The following is a 23,063-nucleotide window of genomic DNA, read 5'->3' as shown; positions in this document are numbered from 1 at the left end:
TAAAAAAAATTGTTGCCCTCTTGCTAGCCATGTGGCATCGTCACTGATTCTCACCCACGTTCTCCTTCTCACAGTCCCCCATCCCTGCAACTGAAGGTTCCTCCTTGTCCCTGTCATGCTCCAACTCAAGCAGAAGCCAGCTCTGGGCCCAACCTTCTGCCCTAATTGTGACGTCACTGGCGGCGTCTGGGCGCTAGGTTTGAGGTTGCTCGCTGCCTTCAAGGGGCGCGGCTTCCTAGAGTCAAGGCCCCGCCCAAACCGGCTTTGCCGTGACGTCTCTCCAACACGCCATAAATAACCCGGATCTGAACCAGTTCTGTAGGGATCACTAGAGGAATGAGTGCGCGCGGAAGGGTGGTTAGCGTATTTTGTGCCCGGGTGGAGGGGAGGTTGGGATTATGGTGCTTGAACTTTGAGCTCGGGTGTAACACACGTATTGGCTTCTAACGATGATCAGTGGTGGAAAGGAGAGTATTACACTAGGTTGGATGTATAGAAGAAGACGTTGAACAAAACTATCTGCATTTTTGTCTCTAAAGAGTGCGTGAACCTCCCCTCCGCTCGGCAGTGAGTGGTTTCGCCCGAGTGAAAAAACAGGTCAACCTTTTAGCTCCGTTAAAAACAAAAACAGTTGTGGCGGCAGTGGATTCGGGCGGCGGCCGGGCCGGGGATCCCTGTGTGGCCGCGGCGACGGGCCCGGGGCTCGGCGGCGGCTGTGAGGGGGCCGAGGAGCCGGAGGAGGAGGAGGAGGCCGCGGCGGCCGCCGCCGCCGCCATGGATCAGTGCGTGACGGTGGAGCGGGAGCTGGAGAAAGTGCTGCAGAAATTCAGCGGCTACGGGCAGCAGTGCGAGCGCGGCCTGCAGGAGCTCATCGAGTACACGGGCGGCCTGCGCAGCGAGATCCTGCAGACAAGCGGTGCGCCCCTCTCCGCCGCAGCCTCCCGGCTTGTCCTCCCCCCCCCCCCCCCCCCAGCCCCTCCCCCACTCACCTTTTCCCCTCCATGTTTTCACTCATAAAACTTGGTCTCCAGTTCTCCCCACCATGTTTTCAGGGTGGTTTTGTACACTGTCTTTTTGTTGGGCGGGAGCAGACTCTGGGTGGCGAGCGAATGACGAGCTGTTCCCAGCTTGGTGGTGTCTGTCTTACCCTCTTCTAGCGTCGTTCATTGCTGGTTTGCGGTATGGGGGGGTCATGTCTCGGCTGCTCGTGTCTAGAACGAGCTTGATTTTAAAAAAGGTTTGGGGCGATGTTAATAATTTGTTTAGTAGCCTTCGCCAGAGCCAGTATGGTTTTTTTTAATGCTTTTTTTTTTTTTTTTTAATTTAGAGTAAATGGAAGCCATCGAATTTGCTTCTTGTGTTGTCTACAGCTTTACCGGGGACAGACTCTCTAGATTAGAGAGGATCATTTGCCCTTTAAGATTTTTTTGGCTATTTTTAATGTCGAAACTTAGCATGGTTAACAGAATTTGATTTAATTATTAACGTGGGGAAGAACAAAAGGTTACCTATATAACACTTTATGTTAACTAGGACTGACTTACCTTTACCTTACTATTTCCATGTCTGTTGTGTTCCTTTATTTGTTGAATCTTTCTGGTTTAATTCAAGTTCTATATACAGCTAAGTACTCTGGTTTAAACTGTAACAAAATATACATTCTAAATATTTTTTAGTAGAAAGATATAGTAAGACTGATTTTTAAAAAAAAGGCCTTTAACAGGATATTGATCTTTCTAAATAGATGTATCAGGACCTGTTTCTACTGTGTAATCTTGAGTGGTAATACGTTCTTGTAGCCTATATTATATATTCCAACAAATATGTAATACTACAGAATCTCTGTATGAGCTCCATGTTTTATTATGTATGTTTGTTTTACACTTATTGCTGGTAATAGATGGAGATAAACCACTGTCATGTGTTTAATGATACGACCTAATTTTGCCAGCTTCACAAACAGTCTATTGCACAATATAATTTGTTTATATTTTTAAAGTTACTTCCTTGTATTATGTCATAGTCACATGGGATGACTCAGAAAACTAAAGCCTTGAGATGGGGACAGGATCTTGTGTATTAATTGGTTAAAAGGTTAAAGGTAGGATGAAAGAGCTTTCCAATGGAGAGAAGTAAATACTGGCTCTGTGCCAGGAGCAGTGTAACTTATTCACTACTGATCTAGAAAAAGGAGCAACAGGTGAAGTGATAAAAAGCTGATGCAAATGTTCTTGAAGTACCATATATACTTGTGTGTGTATAAGTCAAGGGTATTTTTTTGGGCCCCAAAATCTAGGTTTATCTGCAACTATGGATAAGTTAAGGATAAAACCTAGGGGGGCTTATGAAATGGTGAAATCACACCAAGAAATAAACCAATAAATTAAAAAGATCACACTTATTTTTTAAAAGTAGAATAAAGTCCCATAAGATTTCCTTTTATTCAAATCCTTCCAAGTCAAATTCTTCATTATTGAAATAAATCAAGAAACTGTTCTTTGGTGATGCTGCCAGCGTAAATGTTGTCTTTACTGTCTCCATCTATTGACTCATCCAGTGCTGGCTGATTAGTCTTTGTCTCCATAGATGGCATTATCTTCTGATTCATCCACAGCATTACTTATACCACATTTCAGGAATGATTTCTTGACCGTTTCTGGTGGAATTGACTCCCAGGCATCCTTTACCCATTTCGCTACCAAATCAGTGTCTGGTTTCATCAAGTTCATGCCTTTCGTTAACTTTACTTTACCAGAACACATTCATTGTTGGCACAAATGCCCAAATTTAGTCTTTGAAAGGCTTGTTGAAACGGACATCTTAACGGCTGGAGCATTGATGTCAGACCACCTGCAATCACTGCTAATGTGATCGCCATTTTCTTTGTATAATCCTTCACATCCTCTGTTAATGTGCGTGAAACATATCCCATCCCAATAGTGACTGTCTTCGTCTTAGCCCCGTGCTTGCTTCCCTATCCCATACATTGCACAGCCTTAATTTTGTTCGCCCCTCATCCATCCAGCCTTTAGGATTAACCTGAACAGTTAAGCCTGCTGGAATTTTTAGGTTCTTCAGCATTGTTTTCCTCTTGAATATTACCATCAGATGCAGTTTCTTGCCATCTGCCAGGCAAGACAGGACCACTGTGAAATGGATATTTTCATGACCAGTTTTGTGTGTGTGTGTGTTTTACTTGTTTGTTTTGTTTTTACAAGTATAGTGGGCTGCCCTGCTGGTTTCAATCCTTCTCTTCCTTCCCCATTCCAATTTGTGTTTTAAACCACCCCATCACCCAAAGTCCCTGGTGGTCCAACGGCTCTGCCAGTAATTAAAATAGTGCCAATGGCTCTTTGCCCTTACCATGTGACAGGGGCTAACGCTGCCATTGGCTGGCCTCATCACATGATAGGGGGCTGTCCATTGCACCTACTGTGTGGACGGGGGCCAGCCAATGGCAGTGTAGCCCCTGTCACATGTAAGGACAAAGGGCATACATTTGATTTATACACAAGTATATATGGTAGTTAAAATGCAAACTAATTGCTGAAGGACTTTGCAAAACTGGGCAACTATGTATCTAAATGAGGGTGGGGGAGGTTGGTGGAAATATTCCAAACCATAGATATGCAATATCAGATTCTCTAAGAATAACAACCAAGGAAAATATTCTTATTTACCTGTTCCACCCCATTCATGATTTTATAAACCTCTATCATATCTTCTGTCTTCTCTAAGAACTCTAACCTATTTAGCCTTTCTTCTTAAGGGAGCTATTCCATCTCCTTTATCAATTTTGTTGCCCTGCTCTGTACCTTTTCTAGTTCTGCTATATCTTTGCAATGGGACAACCAGAACTGCACACAATACTCAAGGTGCAGTCTCAACAAAGAGCTGTACAGAGGCATTATGATATTCCTAGTTCTACTTTCTACACCTTTTCAAATAATTCCTAGCATTCTTAGTTTGTTTTTTTTTTTTACAGCCACTGTACACAGTTTTGCTGTATTATCCATAGTGACTAATATTTTATTCAATCTTTCAAATAGTACCAGGGCTAAGGGATGCACTAATGAAGCTAGCAGGTCAGATTTAAAATTAATTGGTGAAAGCATGTTTTTCACTCAACACACAAGCTGTAGAATTTGTTGCCAGAGGATATGATCAAAACATCTAGAATAGTTGAGTTTAAGAAAGTTTAGAAAACTCCATAAACCATTATTAAGTAGACTTTCGTTAAAGCCACTGCTTACTCCAGGAGTGACAAGAAATTGATCTGCTATTTGTCAAAAACTTGTGACCTGGATTGACCACTGTCAGCCAAGATGCTGGGATCTTATTCTTATTGGATGTAGGATAAATTGAAGCTTTTGTTTGATCATATATTGGGACTTTAGCATGAGGCCAAATCAGCCAGTTGACTTAGTCTGTGCAGGGTTTTACATTTTGGCTGAATTTTAAGAGGAGAATTTTTATAACTTTGTGCACAAAAATTAGCACATATGTATGTAAATGGCCTCTAAAGGTTGAAATTATACATGTATTTTCACTCGTGTGCATGTACACGTTTTTTTTTTTTTTTTTAAAAAGGGGGGTGCTCTAGGGGCATTCTGAGGTAGAGCCAGCACTTGCTCACATTCAGGTTGATACAGTAAAAGTTGCGGGAGAGCAGGCGAGTGCTCTCCTGTGCGCACAATTCAGTATTCAAATGAGGGCCCACAGTAAAAAGAGGCGCTAGGGACTCTAGCGCAGTGGTTCTCAACTTTTTTTCTGTCGGGACACACCTGACAGATGGTTCTCACATGCGTGACACACTGACCCATGATCATCACAGGGCTAGATGTAAAAGTACAGTTTGTATCCACGGGAACCCCCCTGACCCACAATAATGGATGTAAAGCAGAATTATGACATTCCCCATACAACTCACCCTACAAAAAAAATGTTCTGGTGTCATCTCAGTAACAGCAACTCCTTCTACTTCCAGGCTCAATAGCCCTACTTATGAAAAGACAGCAGTTTACCACCAATGCATGTCCTCTTGAGAAAACACAACAAATAAGACTGATAAAACGCTTACATGCTAGTAAAATATCTCTGTAACAGACACAGAACTGACCTAACATACTCCCAGGATGTGTAGTAATGCGCACAAACTAATCCGCACACAGTTACACCTGTATTATGGAATACACTCAAACAGCAGCAACCCTATCTATGAAAAGGGAACACTACAAATATTAAATCAGGCCCTAAAAACCAATACACCTCTTATTAGGAAAACAGAACTAGCAAGCAGCTATAGATCCCCACACAGAAATAATTGTAAAACTATACTAATAAGCAGAATAAATGTTTCAAAATGGCTATGAACAGAATAACATCCAACAATTAAAAACTATTAAAAATTCTCCAAACACCAATAAAATATTTCAAAAAAAGCAGACACATCACATAATATTAAATAATTAAAATGGCAGCCAATCAAGAAAAATAAACTTAAAAAGCCACCTTTATTTACCCCCTCCAGCAGCTCTCCTACTCCTCTTCCATGTAGGCTGTAGCACACACCAGAAGCAGCAGTAGTGGCTAAGCTCTATACTCATGGTCCTCTTCCTTAGGGCCCATGTCTCTCTCACACACACCATACCAGTCATGCCCCCATGACTAGTTTCTGTCTCTCACACACCAATCATCTCCCAGTCTTTGACAAACACACCAGTCACCTTCCTGAACAGTTTCTCTCATGCCATACACACACACAGGCTTCCCACTCCCGTGTTCCACTTACATATATGGGCTTCTCACTCTCATAATCACTTTCTTTCTCACACACACTCACCAGTCTCTCACTCCCATGCTTGTTCTCTCCACATGCACAGGCTTCTCATTCCCATAATCACTTTCTTTCTCTCTCTCTCTCATATACACAAACACCAGTCACCTAATCTCTCTCATGCATATACACACACAGGCTTCCCACTCATGTTCTCTTTCAGATATACAGGCTTCTCACTCCCATGCTCACTCTTCACATGCACAGGCTTCTCATTTCCATAATCACTTTCACTTACACACCCACACCAGTCTCTCTCTCATTTCCATGCTTGCTCTCCATGTGCACAGGCTTCTCATTCCCTGAATCACATTCTCTCACATTCACATACACACCAGTCACACCATCACCTTACCAACCAGTCTCTCTCTCATACATGCACACACAGGCTTCCCACTCCCATGCTTTCTTTCACATACACCCCCACAACACCAGGCATCTTACTCCCATGCTTTCTCACATACCCAGATTTCTCACTTCCATGCTTTTTCTCTCTTTCTCACACACACACACACACCAGTCACATCCCTGACTGTCTCACACTCTCACATGCACATCAGTCATCTCCTTGAGCAGTCACTTTCATTGTCTCTCACATATACACATACATCAGCTCTCTGACCAGTTTCTCTCAATCACACACATGCTCTCGATCAAATACATTCTCTCACTTACACACTGGCTGGCTGGCTGCTTCTCTCTTTCTCTCACTCACTTCCTCTCTCTCCTCACCCAGCACAAATGGTAGCTGCATCAGCCTCCTCCTCCAGCCCCCGCAGGCCAAGAAAGAAGAATCCCATCGGCCGCGGGAGGCTCATGCTGCTGTCTCCTTTCTCGATTACCGGCTGCTTCGATTGCTCGGGGGCCGATGCTGCAGCGGCCGCTGCTACTTTATCACGCGGCACGGCTCTTTCTTCTCGTGCACCGCGTATCACTTCCGGGTCACGGGGGGGGGCAGGCGCGGGAAGAAGAAAAGGCCAGCCGCGGGTGCCACAGCTTCTTTTTGCACTGCTGTCGTTCCCACTGGACTTGAACGTGCTGACAGCCCGGCGGCAACGGCAGCAGGGAAGAAAGAGCAGCGGGAGAGACCGGGAGCACGCGACACACCAGCCGGTGCTTGGTGACACACTGGTGTGTCGCAACACACCGGTTGAGAACCGCTGCTCTAGCGCCTCTTTTTTGATAGGAGCGGCAGTTGTCAGCGAGTTTGACAGCCGTTGCTCAATTTTGCCGGCGTCTGTTCTCGAGTCCGCTGACAGCCACGGGTTCGGAAACCGGATGCCGGCAAAATTGAGCGTCCGGTTTTCAAGCCGCAGGCTGATTTTACTCTTAATTTTTTACTTTTGGGACCTCAGACTTAATATCGCCATGATATTAAGTCAGAGGGGGTACAGAAAAGCAGTTTTTACTGCTTTTCTGTGCACTTTCCCAGTGCCAGCAGAAACTAGCGCTAATTTCTGAAAGCAAAATGTGCGGCTTGGCTGCACATTTTACTTACTGAATCGCACGGGAATAACTAATAGGGCCATCAACATGCATTTGCATGTTGCGGGCACCATTAGTTTCGGGGGGGGGGTGGGGGGGTTGGCAACACGTTTTCCACGTGCTATTACCCCTTACTGAATAAGGGGTAAAGCTAGTGTGTCAAACGCGCGTCCAAACACGGGTTAAGTGCGCTCCACCGGATACAGTACTGTATCGACCTGATACGTTGCTGTTTTAAGACACGTGTGGACATTTGCTAACTTTTCTCACCCAACATGGGGTTTGAACCCACGAGCCAGAGATTAAAGGTTGCACGCTTTACCATTTGAGCTACTCAGGCTTGTGTAGTTTTCACATCTTCTAATTATTTGCTGTAAATGATAATAAACGTGTTTACTGCCTGGGTGGGATGGTTAGGGTGAACTGTGGTGAGTTCAGGCTGAAGAACCAGGAAGGTCTTTGATCTGGAGAGGAATGGGGCAAACTGGTGGACGAACTGGTAAACTGGCATAATTTCCTTTATGGCTGACAAATGTGCATAAATTGGGACTTAAACACACATTTTACATGCACATCTTAAAATAGGAAAAATACATGCGATTGCATTTAATGTATTTGCACACATCCTACATATCTGCATATGAGGTGGGGTAGAGATGTGAACATTTTATAAAATCTGTGCATATAATATACTTTCATATATCTGCTCATGGCATATTTACGTGTGCATATGCCACCACGTCCATTTGTTTGAAAGTTATCCTCCATGTGTAAGCCAGCAAGTGCACACGTGTGTGCAGAATTTTATACCCGTGTTTTATGCATGGTGGAGCTGTAGTGTTATAAAATCTTCTATTGCTGCCCCAAAACTATGCATGTAAGCTTCAGTACACATGCATTTTTTAATGCAGGCACCTGCATGCTTTCTTATACCTATGTTATAAAAATACATGCATATCTTTTACATGTGAAAAATATCTAACTTGTGTAATTGCCACAGTTAAATACATGGAGGCACGTATTTTATAAAATGTGCATGCACTCCACTTAAAAAAAACCAAACAGTTCACCTAGCACCACAGCACTTAACCCAGACTTCCCATGCCAAGACAAAAGGCAAATGTGACTTCATTTCTGAAAATCAGATGTAAAAGAATGCATACAAGTGTGCTGCTAATGTGTATCACCTACGAAACTAACTTGTGCGTAAGCTTCCTGCCCCAGAATGCCCTAAATTAATCCCCTCATTTTCAGTGAAATTTATAATGCTGCTAGTGGTTTCACAAAATACTACTTGCATGTGTACCTGCTAAGTAATATGAGGAACTTCCTTTTTGTACTGAAATGTTTTGAAAATTTGGCCCTAAATCAAAAAGATATTGGTGTGTGTGGAATTTGCACTCTAGGAATAAGTTCAAGCAGGTTATCATATTTAAGGTCAGGAAGGGACATCTTTCAATGCTGCTGAATGTACTACAGATAAGCAATGTTTGTCACCTTGTTTTGGATTACCATGTAGAGAGCAATTGGTCAATCAAAAGATAAGTGGATTTGATCTTCCTTCAATTTCTCCTGCTAAATAAAGACCTCATATGTAACCACATGGAATACTTTAATTGGATTTCTTAAATTTTGGGTCTGATTTCAGGCACCACCTGGCTTGCTATAGTAGTTTAACCTTGAGGGTCATCTTTAAGTTTTGGGCAGAAAGTGCCTAAGTTTTGCAAGTCAAGTTTTGAAATGGCACTTTTTTGCCCAGTAACTTTGTATTTTAAGAACATAAGAAAATGCCATACTGGGTCAGACCAAGGGTCCATCAAGCCCAGCATCCTGTTTTCCAACAGTGGCCAATCCAGGCCATAAGAACCTGGCAAGTACCCAAAAACTAAGTCTATTCCATTTTACCATTGCTAATGGCAGTGGTTATTCTCTAAGTGAACTTAATAGTAGGTAATGGACTTCTCCTCCAAGAACTTATCCAATCCTTTTTTAAACACAGCTATACTAACTGCACTAACCACATCCTTTGGCAACAAATTCCAGAGTTTAATTGTGCGTTGAGTAAAAAAGAACTTTCTCCAATTACTTTTAAATGTGCCCCATGCTAACTTCATGGAGTGCCCCCTAGTCTTTCTACTATCCGAAAGAGTAAATAACAGATTCACATCTACCTGTTCTAGACATCTCATGATTTTAAAGACTTCTATCATATCACCCCTCAGGCGTCTCTTCTCTAAGTTGAACAGCCCGGACCTCTTTAGTCTTTCCTCATAGGGGAACTGTTCCATTCCCTTTATCATTTATCATAAAATGCATATCATGGTTTGATATGCATTTTATGCAGGAAAATCGGTATAAAAAAACTATAAATAAATAAATAAATCATTTTGGTAGCCCTTCTCTGTACCTTCTCCATCGCAATTATATCTTTTTTTGAGATGTGGTGACCAGAATTGTACACAGTATTCAAGGTGCAGTCTCACCATGGAGCGATACAGAGGCATTATGACATCTTCCGTTTTATTCACCATTCCCTTTCTAATTCCCACTTTTCTGTTTGCTTTTTTGACTGCCATAGCACACTGAACCGATTTCAATGTGTTATCCACTATGACGCCTAGATCCTTCTTGGGTTGTAGCTCCTAATATGGAACCCAACATTGTGTAATTATAGCATGGGTTATTTTTCCCTATATGCATCACCTTGCACTTATCCACATTAAATTTCATCTGCCATTTGGATGCCCAATTTTCCAGTCTCACAAGGTCTTCCTGCAATTTATCACTATCTGCTTGTGATTTAACTACTCTGAACAATTTTGTGTCATCTGCAAATTTGATTATCTCACTCGTCGTATTTCTTTCCAGATCATTTATAAATATATTGAAAAGTAAGGGTCCCAATACAAATCCCTGAGGCACTCCACTGTCCACGCCCTTCCACTGAGAAAATTGTCCGTTTAATCCTACTGTTTCCTGTCTTTTAGCCAGTTTGCAATCCACGCAAGGACATCGCCACCTATCCCATGACTTTTTACTTTTCCTAGAAGCCTCTCATGATGAACTTTGTCAAACGCCTTCTGAAAATCCAAGTACACTATATCTACCGGTTCACCTTTATCCACATGTTTATTAACTCCTTCAAAAAAGTGAAGCAGATTTGTGAGGCAAGACTTGCCCTGGGTAAAGCCATGCTGACTTTGTTCCATTAAACCATGTCTTTCTATATGTTCTGTGATTTTGATGTTGTAAAGTATTACTGTGTTCAATTATTGTGCTTTTTGTAGATCTCTCTAGATTTAACTTTTTCATCCAAGGTTCTTTTAAGTGTAATGTTTCCTGGAACTTTCTCGGGAGGAAAAAATTCCATAGATCATTTATGCAAAGATTTTTATAAAAGGAAAGATGGTACATTGATTTCATATAATGAAATATTTGATTCTTTCCTATCTAGACCAAGATGGTGAGTTGTCGGGGACGCTTTCAATTGTTTTGACACAGTGCTGTAAGAGAATAAAAGACACCGTTCAAAAATTGGCTTCTGACCATAAAGACATTCACAGCAGTGTTTCTAGAGTGGGAAAAGCAATTGATAAGGTATGGAAGACTTATGGTTTGGTTTTAGCATTTTACAGTTCTGACACCACTGGGTGAGGCAGGGTTGGTTCTTGATAGGAAGCCGATATACTGAGTAGATCTATGCAGTGGCTCTCACCCTTTCATGAGCACAGTGTATTCCCTTTCAAGAGAGAGCTTGTGAACCTCCAGGGTCACATGTTCAAAATTCACAACAAAATACTAATTTAACTTCAGCATGATATTTGGACCCATTATTCAGTTAACATTGTACTGTCAAATGAGCGCACACACACACACTAGATGCTGCTGATTTCCATCTAGCAGGATGTGACATTGGTGCCACAGAGTCAGCAAGGTGGAGGGTAGCTGTAGAGCACATTTCTTGAAGTGCTTTGCCTCTGGACAGAATGTACCAGCTGGAGGGAGCTGCAACATGAAAAGGGAGTACCAGGCATCCCAAGTTTGTTACTCTTACTAATTTGGGGGGGAAGGGTGGAAATCTTACACGTGGATGCTGCCTTACTCGCCTCACTTTCCCCACATCAAAAATATTATGATGTAGTGTAGTTATACATACTTCGTGCAGAAGATAGTGGTAAAGAGTTCATCAATGAAATACAAAAAATCTAAAGTTTAAATTCTGTGTACAGTTTATTACTTCAGGAAGTAATATTTTAGTATTTAAACTGGATAAAAAATGTTGGTTTCTCTCTACCTTGGTGTGTTAAGGTGTTTTTCCAGTCTTTTTTTTTTTCTGCTTTTCTGATCTCTAACTTATTTCCTGTTTCTCTTTTCCATTTTCATTTTCTATGCTTGTCTCAATCATCTTTCTTTCTCCAACTATCTCTTCCCTCATTACTTTTGCTTTATCCCTAATCTCTTGCCCTTCCTCTATTTCCTACCCTTCTGCTTCCTTGTCTGTTCCCTCATTGACACATCTAAGCTCTCGATCTCTTCATTGCTAGTACTGAGCCTTCCCTTTTCTCATCTGTTTGGTCTTCATCTCACTTTTCCTGGCTTCCCTTTAAAGTCTCAGCCTTCCATCTCACTTTCTCTAGCACCTCTGCCACACAACACGTGCACATAACAGCATTTCCCTGTATGTACCTGGATCAGTCCAGACTCCTGGGTTTTGCCTCCCCTCCAGCAGATGAAGACAGAGTTCTGACAGAGTCTGCCAGTATTACCCTGTCTCCAGCAGATGGTAGGGGTGCCAAACTCAGTCTGGTTCTGGTTACTTGGTAGTATAGGATTTTTTTTCTTTTGTAGATGGTTCCCTGGGGGGGAAGGAATAGTTAGATTTAAATTTTTCAGATCACCAGGGAGTTGGCAGGACCTGAGGGGACTATTCCCCCCCCCCCCCCCCCCCCCCCCCCCCCCCCCCAGTGTGAGGCAGTTGTGGCTAGGGTTCACTCACCCCAGCGGCACATCCACAAGAAAATGACAGACTGGTAAGTTTAATACCAATTTAAAATAATAAAAAGTTGGTGCTCTCCTTCATTTCTTTGTCTGCTGTTGGGGGACGTATGTGTTTGTGTTCGGCCGGGCTCTTTGTGTAAAAAAAAAAATGTTGTGGCTCTGGGCGGTCGGGCTTGTCTCGCGACGGCTTGTGCTCGGCCTGCCTCCCTGGCAGTGAGGATTCCTCCGCAGGCACCGGGGGGGGGGGGGGGTCATGCTTCGCGGGTGATCTGTAGCGCTGGCCGTCGGAGTTGCCGATGCCTTCCCCTGCACTTTCCCACTGAGCACGGGAAACAGCGCCATCTTGGGGCCTTTTTCGTCAGCAACACAGCTTGTGCTGGGGGACTGGAATCTCCCACCTCAGCTCTCTCCACAACTGCCGTCTCCGCAGCCGCAATCTCCTGCGCAGGCTGACCCAAAGGGGCAGGGAGATAAGCCTGCTACAGATTCTGAAGGGTCTGCATCTTTTTCTTCAGAATTTGTTTTAGTAATGCATAAAGCATTTAAGGCCAGAAAGGGCCAGCAAGAGACACGCAGCTGCTGAGAGGGGAGACTTTGCCCTCACCTCCCAAGGCCCAGAAGAGGTCAAGAGTCGACAGGGCCTCCTAAAGAGCAGTGCCCCTTGTGTTCCAGGGTGCCGCAGGACGACACGGACACTTCTTCCGATGCCACAGATCCAGATGTGCAGGATTTGCCTGCCCAGCTCCCGAGGGGGGGGAGGGGGTAGAGGGCGACTGAGACCAGCAGCAGTGTGCTGCTCGTGATTCTCATGCCGTCAAGAGAGATGACTAGAAGGTCGTCCACCTCTTCAGAAAGGAGGAGCTGGGTCCTCTCATTCCTTCCATTCTGGGGGAATTGGGCATTGACGCTCCTCAAATGGAATCTCGTTTAGGGTCTATGGACCCTGTTTTTTGGGCCTGAGGGGTCCGCCCACATCTCTTCCTCTCCATTTTTTGGCCACAGACCTGTATAGGGAATGGACACCCCAGATTTGGTGTTGACAGTCCCAAAAGCAATGGACAAGCTTTATCTGCTCCCTGAGGAGGCTTGGGAAATTCTTAGTTCCCAAGGTTGATGCTGCAGTTTCGGCCATGACAAAAAGACCACGATTTCAGTCACGGGGCGACGGCCCTTATGGATCTACAGGATCGAAAGCTGGAATTGCAGCTTAAAAAGATCTTTGAGGTGTCCGCACTTTGTGTCCGTGCTGCAATGTGTAACAATTTTGCATTCAGAGCTGGTCTTCGCTGGGTACAACAGCTACAGGCAAGTGAATCTTTGTCTGAAGAAGTTCGTCAAGCGGCAAGTCTCGAGGCGGTGATTGCTTATAGCGCGGACGCACTTTGATCTGCTATGGACGCCTGCCCAATCTATGGTCTCAGCTGTTTCAGCCGGAAGGTTGTTATGGTTGAGGAATTGGTTGGCAGATGTTTTCTCCAAGTCCCAGTTAGGTTCCTTGCCTTTTAAGGGCAAGTTGCTTTTTGGAAAAGAACTAGAGGATATGATCCAGTTCCTGGGAGAGAGTAAGATTCATCTGTTGCCAGAAGACAAACCAAGGTCCAGAGGACCTTTGCTTCTAAAACTGTTTCATGGAGGCCACCGGGCAAGAGTGCCCCGAACATCCACGCCTTCTTTTTGTCAGAATTCTGGCAGACCGCAGTCATGGCCTCAGTCCTTTCGGGGGCAATGTTTCAGGAGATCAGGTAACACCCAGCCGGAAAGTCTTCACAATGATGGGCGGCCGGTCCATTCCTTGGTTCCAGTAGTGGGAGGCAGGCTGTCTCTGTTCTACGAGGAATGGGCCAAAATCACAACAGATTACTGGGTACTTTCTGTGATAAAACATGGCTATGCTTTAAACTTTACACACCGGCCGCAGCCTCAGTTTCTGGTCTCGCCATGCGGATATGTCACAGAGCATCGTGTGGTAAGGCAGACATTGCAGTGCCTAATCGATCTAGGCACCATTGTTCAGTCTTCAGCCCAAAGGAGGGGCCATTACTCCATTTACTTCAGCGTGCCAAAGAAAGAAGGCTCCTTCAGGCCCATCCTAGACTTAAAGCGAGTCAACAGATGTTTGTGGATACCTCATTTCCAGATGGAAACGTTGAGGTCCGTCATTGCCTCTGGCCGGCAACCAGAGTCTCTAGTCTGCCCACAAAAGCTGTTGCCAAATCAACTTTCAGGAGCTCCAGGTGATCAGGTACTTGCTATGGGCTGTGAGATCAGCTGTCCAACAGTTATCCTGATCCAAACTGACAATCAGGTGGCTATGTAGTATGTCAACAAGCAGGGAGGAACAGGTGTGTACCTCCTTAGAAAAGTTTAGATCTGGTCATGGACTCTGACCCTTGGTATGGTGCTCAGGAACACGTAGCTGGCTGGGATGGAGAACGTGTTAGCGGACAGACTGAGTTGTACCTTCAGACTTCACAAGAAGTTCCTGGAGCAGGGGGTTGTGAATCATATATTCTGCCTCCTGGGGGAGGCTGGATGTGTATCTCTTCGCGTCTCCTTTCAGCAGAAAGTTGATTCAGTTCTTCCTGTATAGGACAGATGGCAAACTAGCCTCAGATGCCCTCGCCTGTCATTGGGGCAAGGGTCTTCTGTATGCATATTCTCCAATTTCCTTAGTGGTGAAGATGCTTGAAGCTTTGAAGACAAGGGGACTAATCCTCAGCCCCTTTTTTGACTGGACTGATTTCCATTCCTACGGGAGTTGTCCGTCCAGAGACAGATCAGTCCTGGGACTACGCAAGTTCGAGGCAGTTGTGCCATCCAAGTCTCTAGGCCCTGTTGCTCACAGCCTGGATGTTGAGAGGTTAATTCTGCAATCACTCGATCTCTGAGAATCTCTCTGATCCTGGTAGCTTCTAGAAAGCCTGACACTAAGTCCTACGGACTGATGTGGAGGAGACTTTCCATTTGGTGTGAGCAGAAGGCCCTAGATCTGTTCTCCTAACTACACAAAAACTGCTTGATTATCTTCTACACCTATCAGAGGCCATCTTGAAAACCAGCTCAGTTCATCTGAGTGCACTTGGCGCATACCACCATGGTGTAGATGGTATGCCCATCTCTATACAGCCTGCAGTTATACATTTTGTGAGACCTTCAGTTGAAGCCTCCCCTGAGGCCTCCTGTGGCTTGGGACCTCAACGTGGTGGTAGCTCAGCCGATGAAAGATGTTTTTTTTTTTTTTTTTGTTTGAGCCGCTGTGAACTGAAGTACCTGACCTGGAAGGTCATTTTTGGTGGCAGTCACCTCAGTGTGCAGAGTCAGCGAGCTCTAGGCCTTAGTGACTTATCCACCTTACACTAAGTTGTGTTTGTGTTGTGTTTTTTGTTTGTTTTTTTCATGAAAGGTTGATCTTGCATATTATCCTAATTTCCTGCAGAAGCTGGTGATGGACTTCATCTTAATCAGTCCACTATCCTGCCAACATTCTTTCCCAGGCCCCATTCGCAGCAAAGTGAATGAGCCCTGCACAACTTTGACTGCAAGTGAGCCTAAGCCTTTGTCTGGCGTGTATAGAAGCCATAGTCAGTCCACCCAGCTCTTTGGTTCTTTTGATTGAAATAGGTTGGCCATCGTCAAACAGACCTATGGAAGTGGCTAGCAGATTGCATCTCCTTCTGTTATGCCAGGTGGGACTGCATCTTGGGGATCATGTCAAGACTCGTTCTGTCTGAGCTATGGCAGTGTTGGTGGCCTACTTGCGAACAGTTCCCATGGGGAGGAGATCTGCAAGGCTGCAAAGTGGATGACAGATTTAACCAATCTCTCATTAGGAATTTGAGGTGTAGAACCCAACTCTTTCCTGTCTAGGTTCAGGCTGTCTCCCTCTGTTACCAACAGCACAGTTGGTGTGCCCTTTAGCACTTGGTTTGAGTGTTAGTTGATCCCCTTTTATTTTTTTTTATTTATTTAGGTTTTTTATATACCAGCATTCATGATAAAATCACATCATGCCGGTTTAAATTCGAACAAGGTGTGCAAAAAATACAATAACTGAATCTAGTGCAGAGGAGTTGCAGTTACAATGAACAGGGGTAATGGAACTGGGACGAGAGAAAAAAGCAGAAGAAGGTTTGAGCAGCTTGTAGCTAGGGCTCCTCAGAGTTGCTTACCTGTAACAGGTGTTCTCTGAAGACCTGCCCATCACCTCATAAAGGTGGGTTTCTCCCTATTTTTTTCATTTATATCTAATTCTATGCTTATAAGACTGAAGAAGGACCCTACGTGGACGCATGTAATAGGATATGCTGGGTATGCCCAGTGTGGCAAGTCAGTTCTAGAAAATTTGACATAAGTTTTCCATGTTGGGAGCTCAATCTGTCACCCATGTGTGAGGACTAACATCCTGCTATCCTTGGAGAATACCTGTTCCAGGTAAGCAACTCTGCAGGGCTGATGACCCGGTGCAAAAGCAACCAGTTCATGCAATTTAGGGATGGTAGCTAAGTGGTCCCTGGTATGAAAAGGTTGAGAAACACTAATCTAAAGTTACTAATATTGATGCACAACTTGTTTCCTTCTGGGAAGCCATTTTTGCTGGGTAGACAAACTGAATTCATTGTTTTTGGTAAACATGGAATGCAGGTTATTCGTTCTCCATTATTTTGTAATGCGGTCTTGCTCCTGATGGTTCTGAAGTATTCTCTAGCCAGTCTGGTTTCAGTATATTTATAATGAACATGCCTATGAAATTTATCTGCACGGTCTTCATTGTGTGCAAATCTCACGTTGATTGTGGAGCAGTACAGTTTAGAGTGAAGACTCTCTGCTTGCAAGAGTAGAAGCTGGGGGTGGTGGTAAATTGTATTCAGTCTATGGTAACCAAATAAATATTGGATCACTTTGTGTGGTGTTTGGGTTTTTTTTTTTTTTTTTTTTTTTTTTTTGAAGTATGCATCAAACTAAACAAATGCAGTGGGGTAAAAATAACAAACAAATCCTCAATCCATTCTGAGCAGAATATTGCACCAGAACTTGACATTTGCTTTCTGCCCTAGAATGAATGTAGTGGTTGGACCATTCAGTTTTTGGTTTGCATCTTCTATTTAAATGAAACTAAACCAATGTACAGTTTTGGGCTCTACACACTTCTGTGTATTAAGAACATGATTGACAAAAAGGGTAAACTAGAGGACAACTTTTGAGTATTCTGTCTCACAATGGTAAACAAGTGAGTGTACGAGAGTAAAATTGCCCTTGTGGGTTTTGAGCCTCTCCTGTAAAACTCTGACTTTTTTTTCCTGTAAAGAAGCCCAAAATTGAACAGCTGGCGAAGTACTCTTTTTGCAGCTCTGTTTCTTCCATATATTTTATTTTTATTTTATTTTATTTTTACTTCTGGTTTCCCCTGTTCCATGTAAACCGGCCTGATATGAATCCCATTCATGAAGGCTGGTATAGAAATGTTTTAAATAAATAAATAAATATTAGGACAGTGTGAGGAAGTTTCCACTACTACTTCATTTGGATAAATGAATATTCAGTTTTCAGTGCCATTAAAACTTTCACCTGTCACTAGGGAAATGAGTTTTGCATAGAAACTTTAATGCCAGGTGACTCCTGCTTGAAAGGAAACTGGTTCAGCATGCTGTGTATGACAGACCTAGCATTTAAATGGGACATGCCTTCCTAGTGGGCAGGACTTCTTGGTAGTTGCACTACTGGTGTCAGTCTTTCTTTTGGAAACTGAGGTAAAGAGAGTGGGCATTAAACCTTATGGGGAGTTGATGGGGATTATTTCATGACAGATAAATCAGTCTGCAGAGTGAATACAATATCTTGCAATAGAGAAACTTAATAGTTATGGGATTCTCCTAAATGTTTGTGCATTTGTACTTTTCAGAACTTTGATGCTGACATTAGTAGTGTTGGAATAGATGGATGCTGGCAAGCTGACAGCCAGAGAATTCTCAATGAGGTGATGGTGGAGCACTTCTTTCGGCAAGGAATGCTAGATGTGGCTGAGGAACTCTGTCAGGTAATTGAGGTTACTATTGTTTTCAGGGATGGGGTGAGCACAGTTTAATTTTTGTGATGTTCCTGCACACTAGAATGCAGCCCTCTGGAGAGTTATATGGATGTATATCTTAAGGGTGCTGTAGGATTAGGAAAAAGTACAGTGCTTATGTTTAATAATCACTTAAAACTACAGCTTGTTGGCTCATGTCCTGAAAGAAAGCTGGGGATATTTTCCCACTTGGCTTCCTTTTGGTTGGTGGTCAGGAGTCATAAGTACCATTAGAGAGTGGCTGAGCAATCTCCACTGATAGCACTAGCTCAAACCAAGGTTTGTGCTAACAATGTCTTGTTAGAGATTGGTTAGTCCAGCCAGAAGTACCTAGCAGATCACAAAAAGCAGATCTGTTTCAGACATTTATGGTAATACCTAATTTCTACTCAGAGCAACCTTGGAAGCTGTTCTTGAGAAGCCACTCTAACTCTTAATCCTCAGACTCTGGAGTATTTGGCCTATATATATGAGTGATTGCATCCACTTAGCACTAAATTGGAATGCACAGTGGAATATTAGCACACAAGTTAGAATATGGTAAAGTTGTACATGCTTATGAAATTCTAACTTAAACCAGAAACAGGCTGGGATTTGTTTTTGGGGTTTTTTTTTCCAGTGACACAAGCAGGCTGATGCAATATCGTTTATTTAGGCTAGTGCACAGGTTAAACCACGGTTGAGTGCACATTTTGGATGCGCATCCATAACCCTTGATGGAATAAGGGGATCAGGGCATCCAAGATGTGCATCCAAACCAGTGTGTTGCTAATAGTGCTCATATGTAAATGCCATATTGATGAGACTGTTAGCTAGTACGACCGATGGGCATTAAAAAAAAATAAATACGTGCGCGCGACGTACATATTTTAACCCCAAAAATTAACTCCAGCCTGGGAGCTGGCGTTAAGTCTTGAGGCCTGCACAGAAAAGCAGAAAACACTACTTTTCTTGGTTCCTCAGACTTAATATCCTCATGATATTAAGTTGGAGGAATCGCAGAAAGCAACAAAAAAGGAAAGTCTTGACGGTCAGGTTAGGAAAACAGACGCTCAGTTTTATGAGTAGTGCATCTATGAGAAATGGCTGGAGATGCACAATTTATTTCTAGCGCGTCTTTCTTCTTTTTAGCGTGGCAGCTCATTTGCCTGTAGCATCAAGCGCCCAAGAGAAGTGAATGTGCGAACGGTAAAACAGGCGCCAGTTTTGGCCGCACATTTTTATTGCCTCAGCCTGTGAGTGCTAACCATAGAGCAGTCTTATAGGCCAAGCCACATCTAGCAAGAATACAGATTCCTGCTGCCTTATGACCCTGTGGGAGAACATTGGAAGCCTTTAAATCAGGGCTTTCCACAGTCGGGTTTCCAGGATATCCACAATGAATATGCATGAAATAAATTAGCATACCATGTAAACTTGTCATGCATATATTCATCGTGGATATCCAGAAAACCTGACAGACTGTAGGGTCCCCAGGACAGGTTTTGGGAGCCCTACTTTAAATAACTTCCTGAGTCCTTTAGGAAGGAATAATTGTTAAGATACAAATAGGGATATGGGGTCTGTCTTTGAAGAAAATTATTGAATTAGATGCTAAAAGATGGCAATGAAGAATGGGTCACTTGTGTTAACTTTAGATGTAACAGTCTGCACAAGCAGTTTGCAGGGCAGACTGAATAGCCCATTCAGTCTTTATCTGCCATCATTTACTCTGTTACTATGGGGAAATAACAAATGTGTGGTGGTTTGTTTGTTTTTGTTTTTTTTTCAGGAAGCTGGGCTTTCAATAGACCCAAGCCAAAAAGAACCATTTGTGGAGTTAAACCGAATATTAGAAGCTTTAAAATTCAGAGTGCTGAGGCCTGCATTAGAGTGAGTTGCAGTGGGTGTATTCTGTTTTATTGGGATTTTTCTCTTTATATAACAGGAGTGGCCAAACTTTCACACACACAGCCAAGAAGTCTCAATGAACAGTACCAAAGAGTCTCCTCTTTCTAAAAGACAAGGGGTGAGGGGCAAAGTGGGAGTATCTCTTTCCAACCGTACGTCTGTATGTGTCGTCGTCCCCCCAACCCTGTCCATTCCAGTCTCTCTCAATCTCTTGCCCATGCTCTGTCCAGTGTCTGTTTTTCTCAATTTCCCATCCTCCCAGTAGCCCAGCATAACATTCCCCATACCCCACAAGAACAATGAGAGAGGTGCAGTGGCTCCAAAATTAACCCTCGCTGTTGCTTGAGCTACTCTGCTCCCCTCAACTGCCGCCCACCATTAGTATCTACTCTGGGTCTGTCTCTCTTGCATACGCACTACATTACCACTTCTGGCTAACACACAAACCTCCTCTTGCACTGCCCCTCCCCACCCTATCGGTCTTTCTCAAATCCTTCCTTTTCCATTCAGTCACCATCTCTGGCCTCTCACCCTTCCACTTCCATCATACCTCCAGCTTCCTTTATCCCTCCTCCCCCCTTGGCTTGGTCACACACCACCTCTGCCCCATCCTGACATGTCTATTTTCTCTATTTGTATTGACTTTGCATAATGACTGGCTTTGATAAATTGAGGTTGCGTGTGTTCTGCATTTATAGGGGTTGTAAAAATGTATGCCCAGGTCTTGGGAGATTAGCATTGGGAGTTTGTAAATTGTGTTTCCGCAGATAAGCAGGCTGAATTAGCCAGACTTTGAGGTTGTTCCCCAGTGACATGGCTAATTCATCCTGCTATCCACGGAAAACACCATTTACGGTAGGCAAACTTTTTTTTTTTAGGAGATTTTTGGGTAATTTTAGTCCATAGTTTTGAGAGGATTCAACTGCAGAAGTCAGTTCGTATGTTGGTTGCTGATGATAAAATCATATTGTATAGATAAATCATGCAATGTTAATAGTATCCTAGATGAGTTCATGTTCAAACTGTTTTATAATTCTTGTGAATTCAGTAAAACATGTAAAGTGATGGCTAGTTTCCATAGGAGGGAAACAAGTTATTGAAAGAGGCTCATAACTTCTCCATGCTGTTTTTCTAAATTCTTGCATGATGCAAAGATACACAGGATCTGAAAATTAGTCAAAAGCTGACAGAATAACCCTACTCCTAGAAGTAGCTGTGGATTGCCTCTGAATTGCTGCATTTTCATACTTGGTTTTCTTATTTTAGTTTTTAGCTCAGTTCTGGGGTGGCTGTTTGTCTGCTTCTCCAGATTGTGAATAACTTTCATTCTAGTTACTGGGAGCTTATGAGGACCACCAACAGACTGGAGAAAATCAAAGGATTAAAGTAATGGACCTAAACGTTTTAAATTTATAACATCCTAATTTTAAAAGCCATAGAACTGAAATTAGATGCTGTGATTTATTTAACTGTGTTCATTTGATGCCTTTTTAATAGTTCATGTTTTCTAATGTGAATTATATTTTGTAGTTAAATGTTATGCTTTTTCCTTCGCTTTCCTTAGATGGGCAGTATCAAATCGAGAAATGCTCATGGCTCAGAATAGTTCTTTGGAGTTTAAATTACACAGATTGTATTTTATAAGCTTATTGATGGGAGGAACAAACAACCAGAGGGAGGCATTACAATATGCCAAAAACTTTCAGCCATTTGCTCTAAATCATCAGAAAGGTGAGTCTGGATCATGTATATGCAACTGGGAAAAAGCACAGAGGAATTGTTGGTGCTTTATTTACTTTTTTTTTTTTTTGTAATGTGTGGTCATGGAATCCGCATTTAAAAATTTTGACAATGCTTTAATGTCCTGATTGACTTTCTGTCAGCATATTGTAGTTTATGGCATGCTGAGAAGTTTGATGTTCCTCAATTACCATATTTTTCGCTCCATAAGACACACACCTGACCATAAGACGCACCTAGGATTCAGAGGGGGAAACTTTAACAAAAAAATGGTGTGCTAAACCGGCTCTGTTCCGGGCATCTGTGTGTCTTATGAAGCAAATTAGGGGAGTGCATACAACCTTTTGTCCCCATTTCGATTTCGGGTCTGGAGAGGGCCATTTCGGTCCACTCCCCAGATCAGAAAACTTATTATTCTCCTTCTATGGGGAAACCCCCCCCCCCCCCCCCCCCCCCCCCCCGACCTCCCCAATCCTGCCAAAAGTCCCTGGTGGTCCAGTGGGGGTCCAGGAGCTTTTGGCAGGTCTTTGGGTGGGGAGAACGCACAGACATTTTTCCCCCACTTTTGGGGGGAAAAAGTGCATCTTATGGCGTGAAAAACACGGTAGTTAGTGAGCAATACTTGGCCACATGCTTACTTGCTACTATCATAAATAGATCTACAGAGCAACTATTTTCTAAGCTACTGAAATTGCTTTAAAAGCAGTTCATAGTTTACATAAATATTGGGTATTTTCCCAAAATGAGTGACCTTGGTGGAGGGGAGTGCTTTTGACTTCATCTTGAGTCCACGGTTATCAAATGCTTAGAGGCTGCTTTATCCAATTCCTTGTCTTAATTGTTCTTGAGCCTTTCAAGTGGCGAACGTTTATGTAGGCCTCCACTATCCTTTGTAATATTACTTTGCTCATAAAGTACAAAATCTTAGGAGGTAATTTTCAAAGGAGTTACATTTATATATGCAACACTTTGTAACAAGTTGTAAAAGTATTTACATGTTTAAAGTGCATTTACATGTGTAGAAACCAGTCTTAAAACATGTAAATCCTT

The 23,063-nt window shown here is 43.1% G+C and overlaps 1 protein-coding gene across 4 annotated transcripts in view; it reads left to right on the top strand.

Annotated features, from left to right (window-relative positions):
* The first annotated feature begins 319 nt into the window (after window positions 1-319).
* Window positions 320-23,063, top strand: part of RMND5A (required for meiotic nuclear division 5 homolog A) — a 68,193-nt gene continuing 45,449 nt past the window's right edge. For all 4 annotated transcript variants that reach the window (XM_029592914.1, XM_029592904.1, XM_029592895.1 and 1 more), the window contains exons 1-5: window positions 320-916; window positions 10,776-10,918; window positions 18,219-18,353; window positions 20,155-20,255; window positions 21,838-22,004. In XM_029592914.1, coding sequence (XP_029448774.1) covers window positions 775-916; window positions 10,776-10,918; window positions 18,219-18,353; window positions 20,155-20,255; window positions 21,838-22,004 — 688 coding nt within the window. In that variant the 5' untranslated portion in view covers window positions 320-774. The remainder of the gene's footprint in view (window positions 917-10,775; window positions 10,919-18,218; window positions 18,354-20,154; window positions 20,256-21,837; window positions 22,005-23,063) is intronic.

This window comes from Rhinatrema bivittatum, chromosome 1 (genome assembly GCF_901001135.1).
Source record: "Rhinatrema bivittatum chromosome 1, aRhiBiv1.1, whole genome shotgun sequence".
NCBI lineage: Eukaryota > Metazoa > Chordata > Amphibia > Gymnophiona > Rhinatrematidae > Rhinatrema > Rhinatrema bivittatum.
Note: the sequence above shows the minus strand (reverse complement) of the source record. Positions and strands in the feature narration are given on the sequence as shown.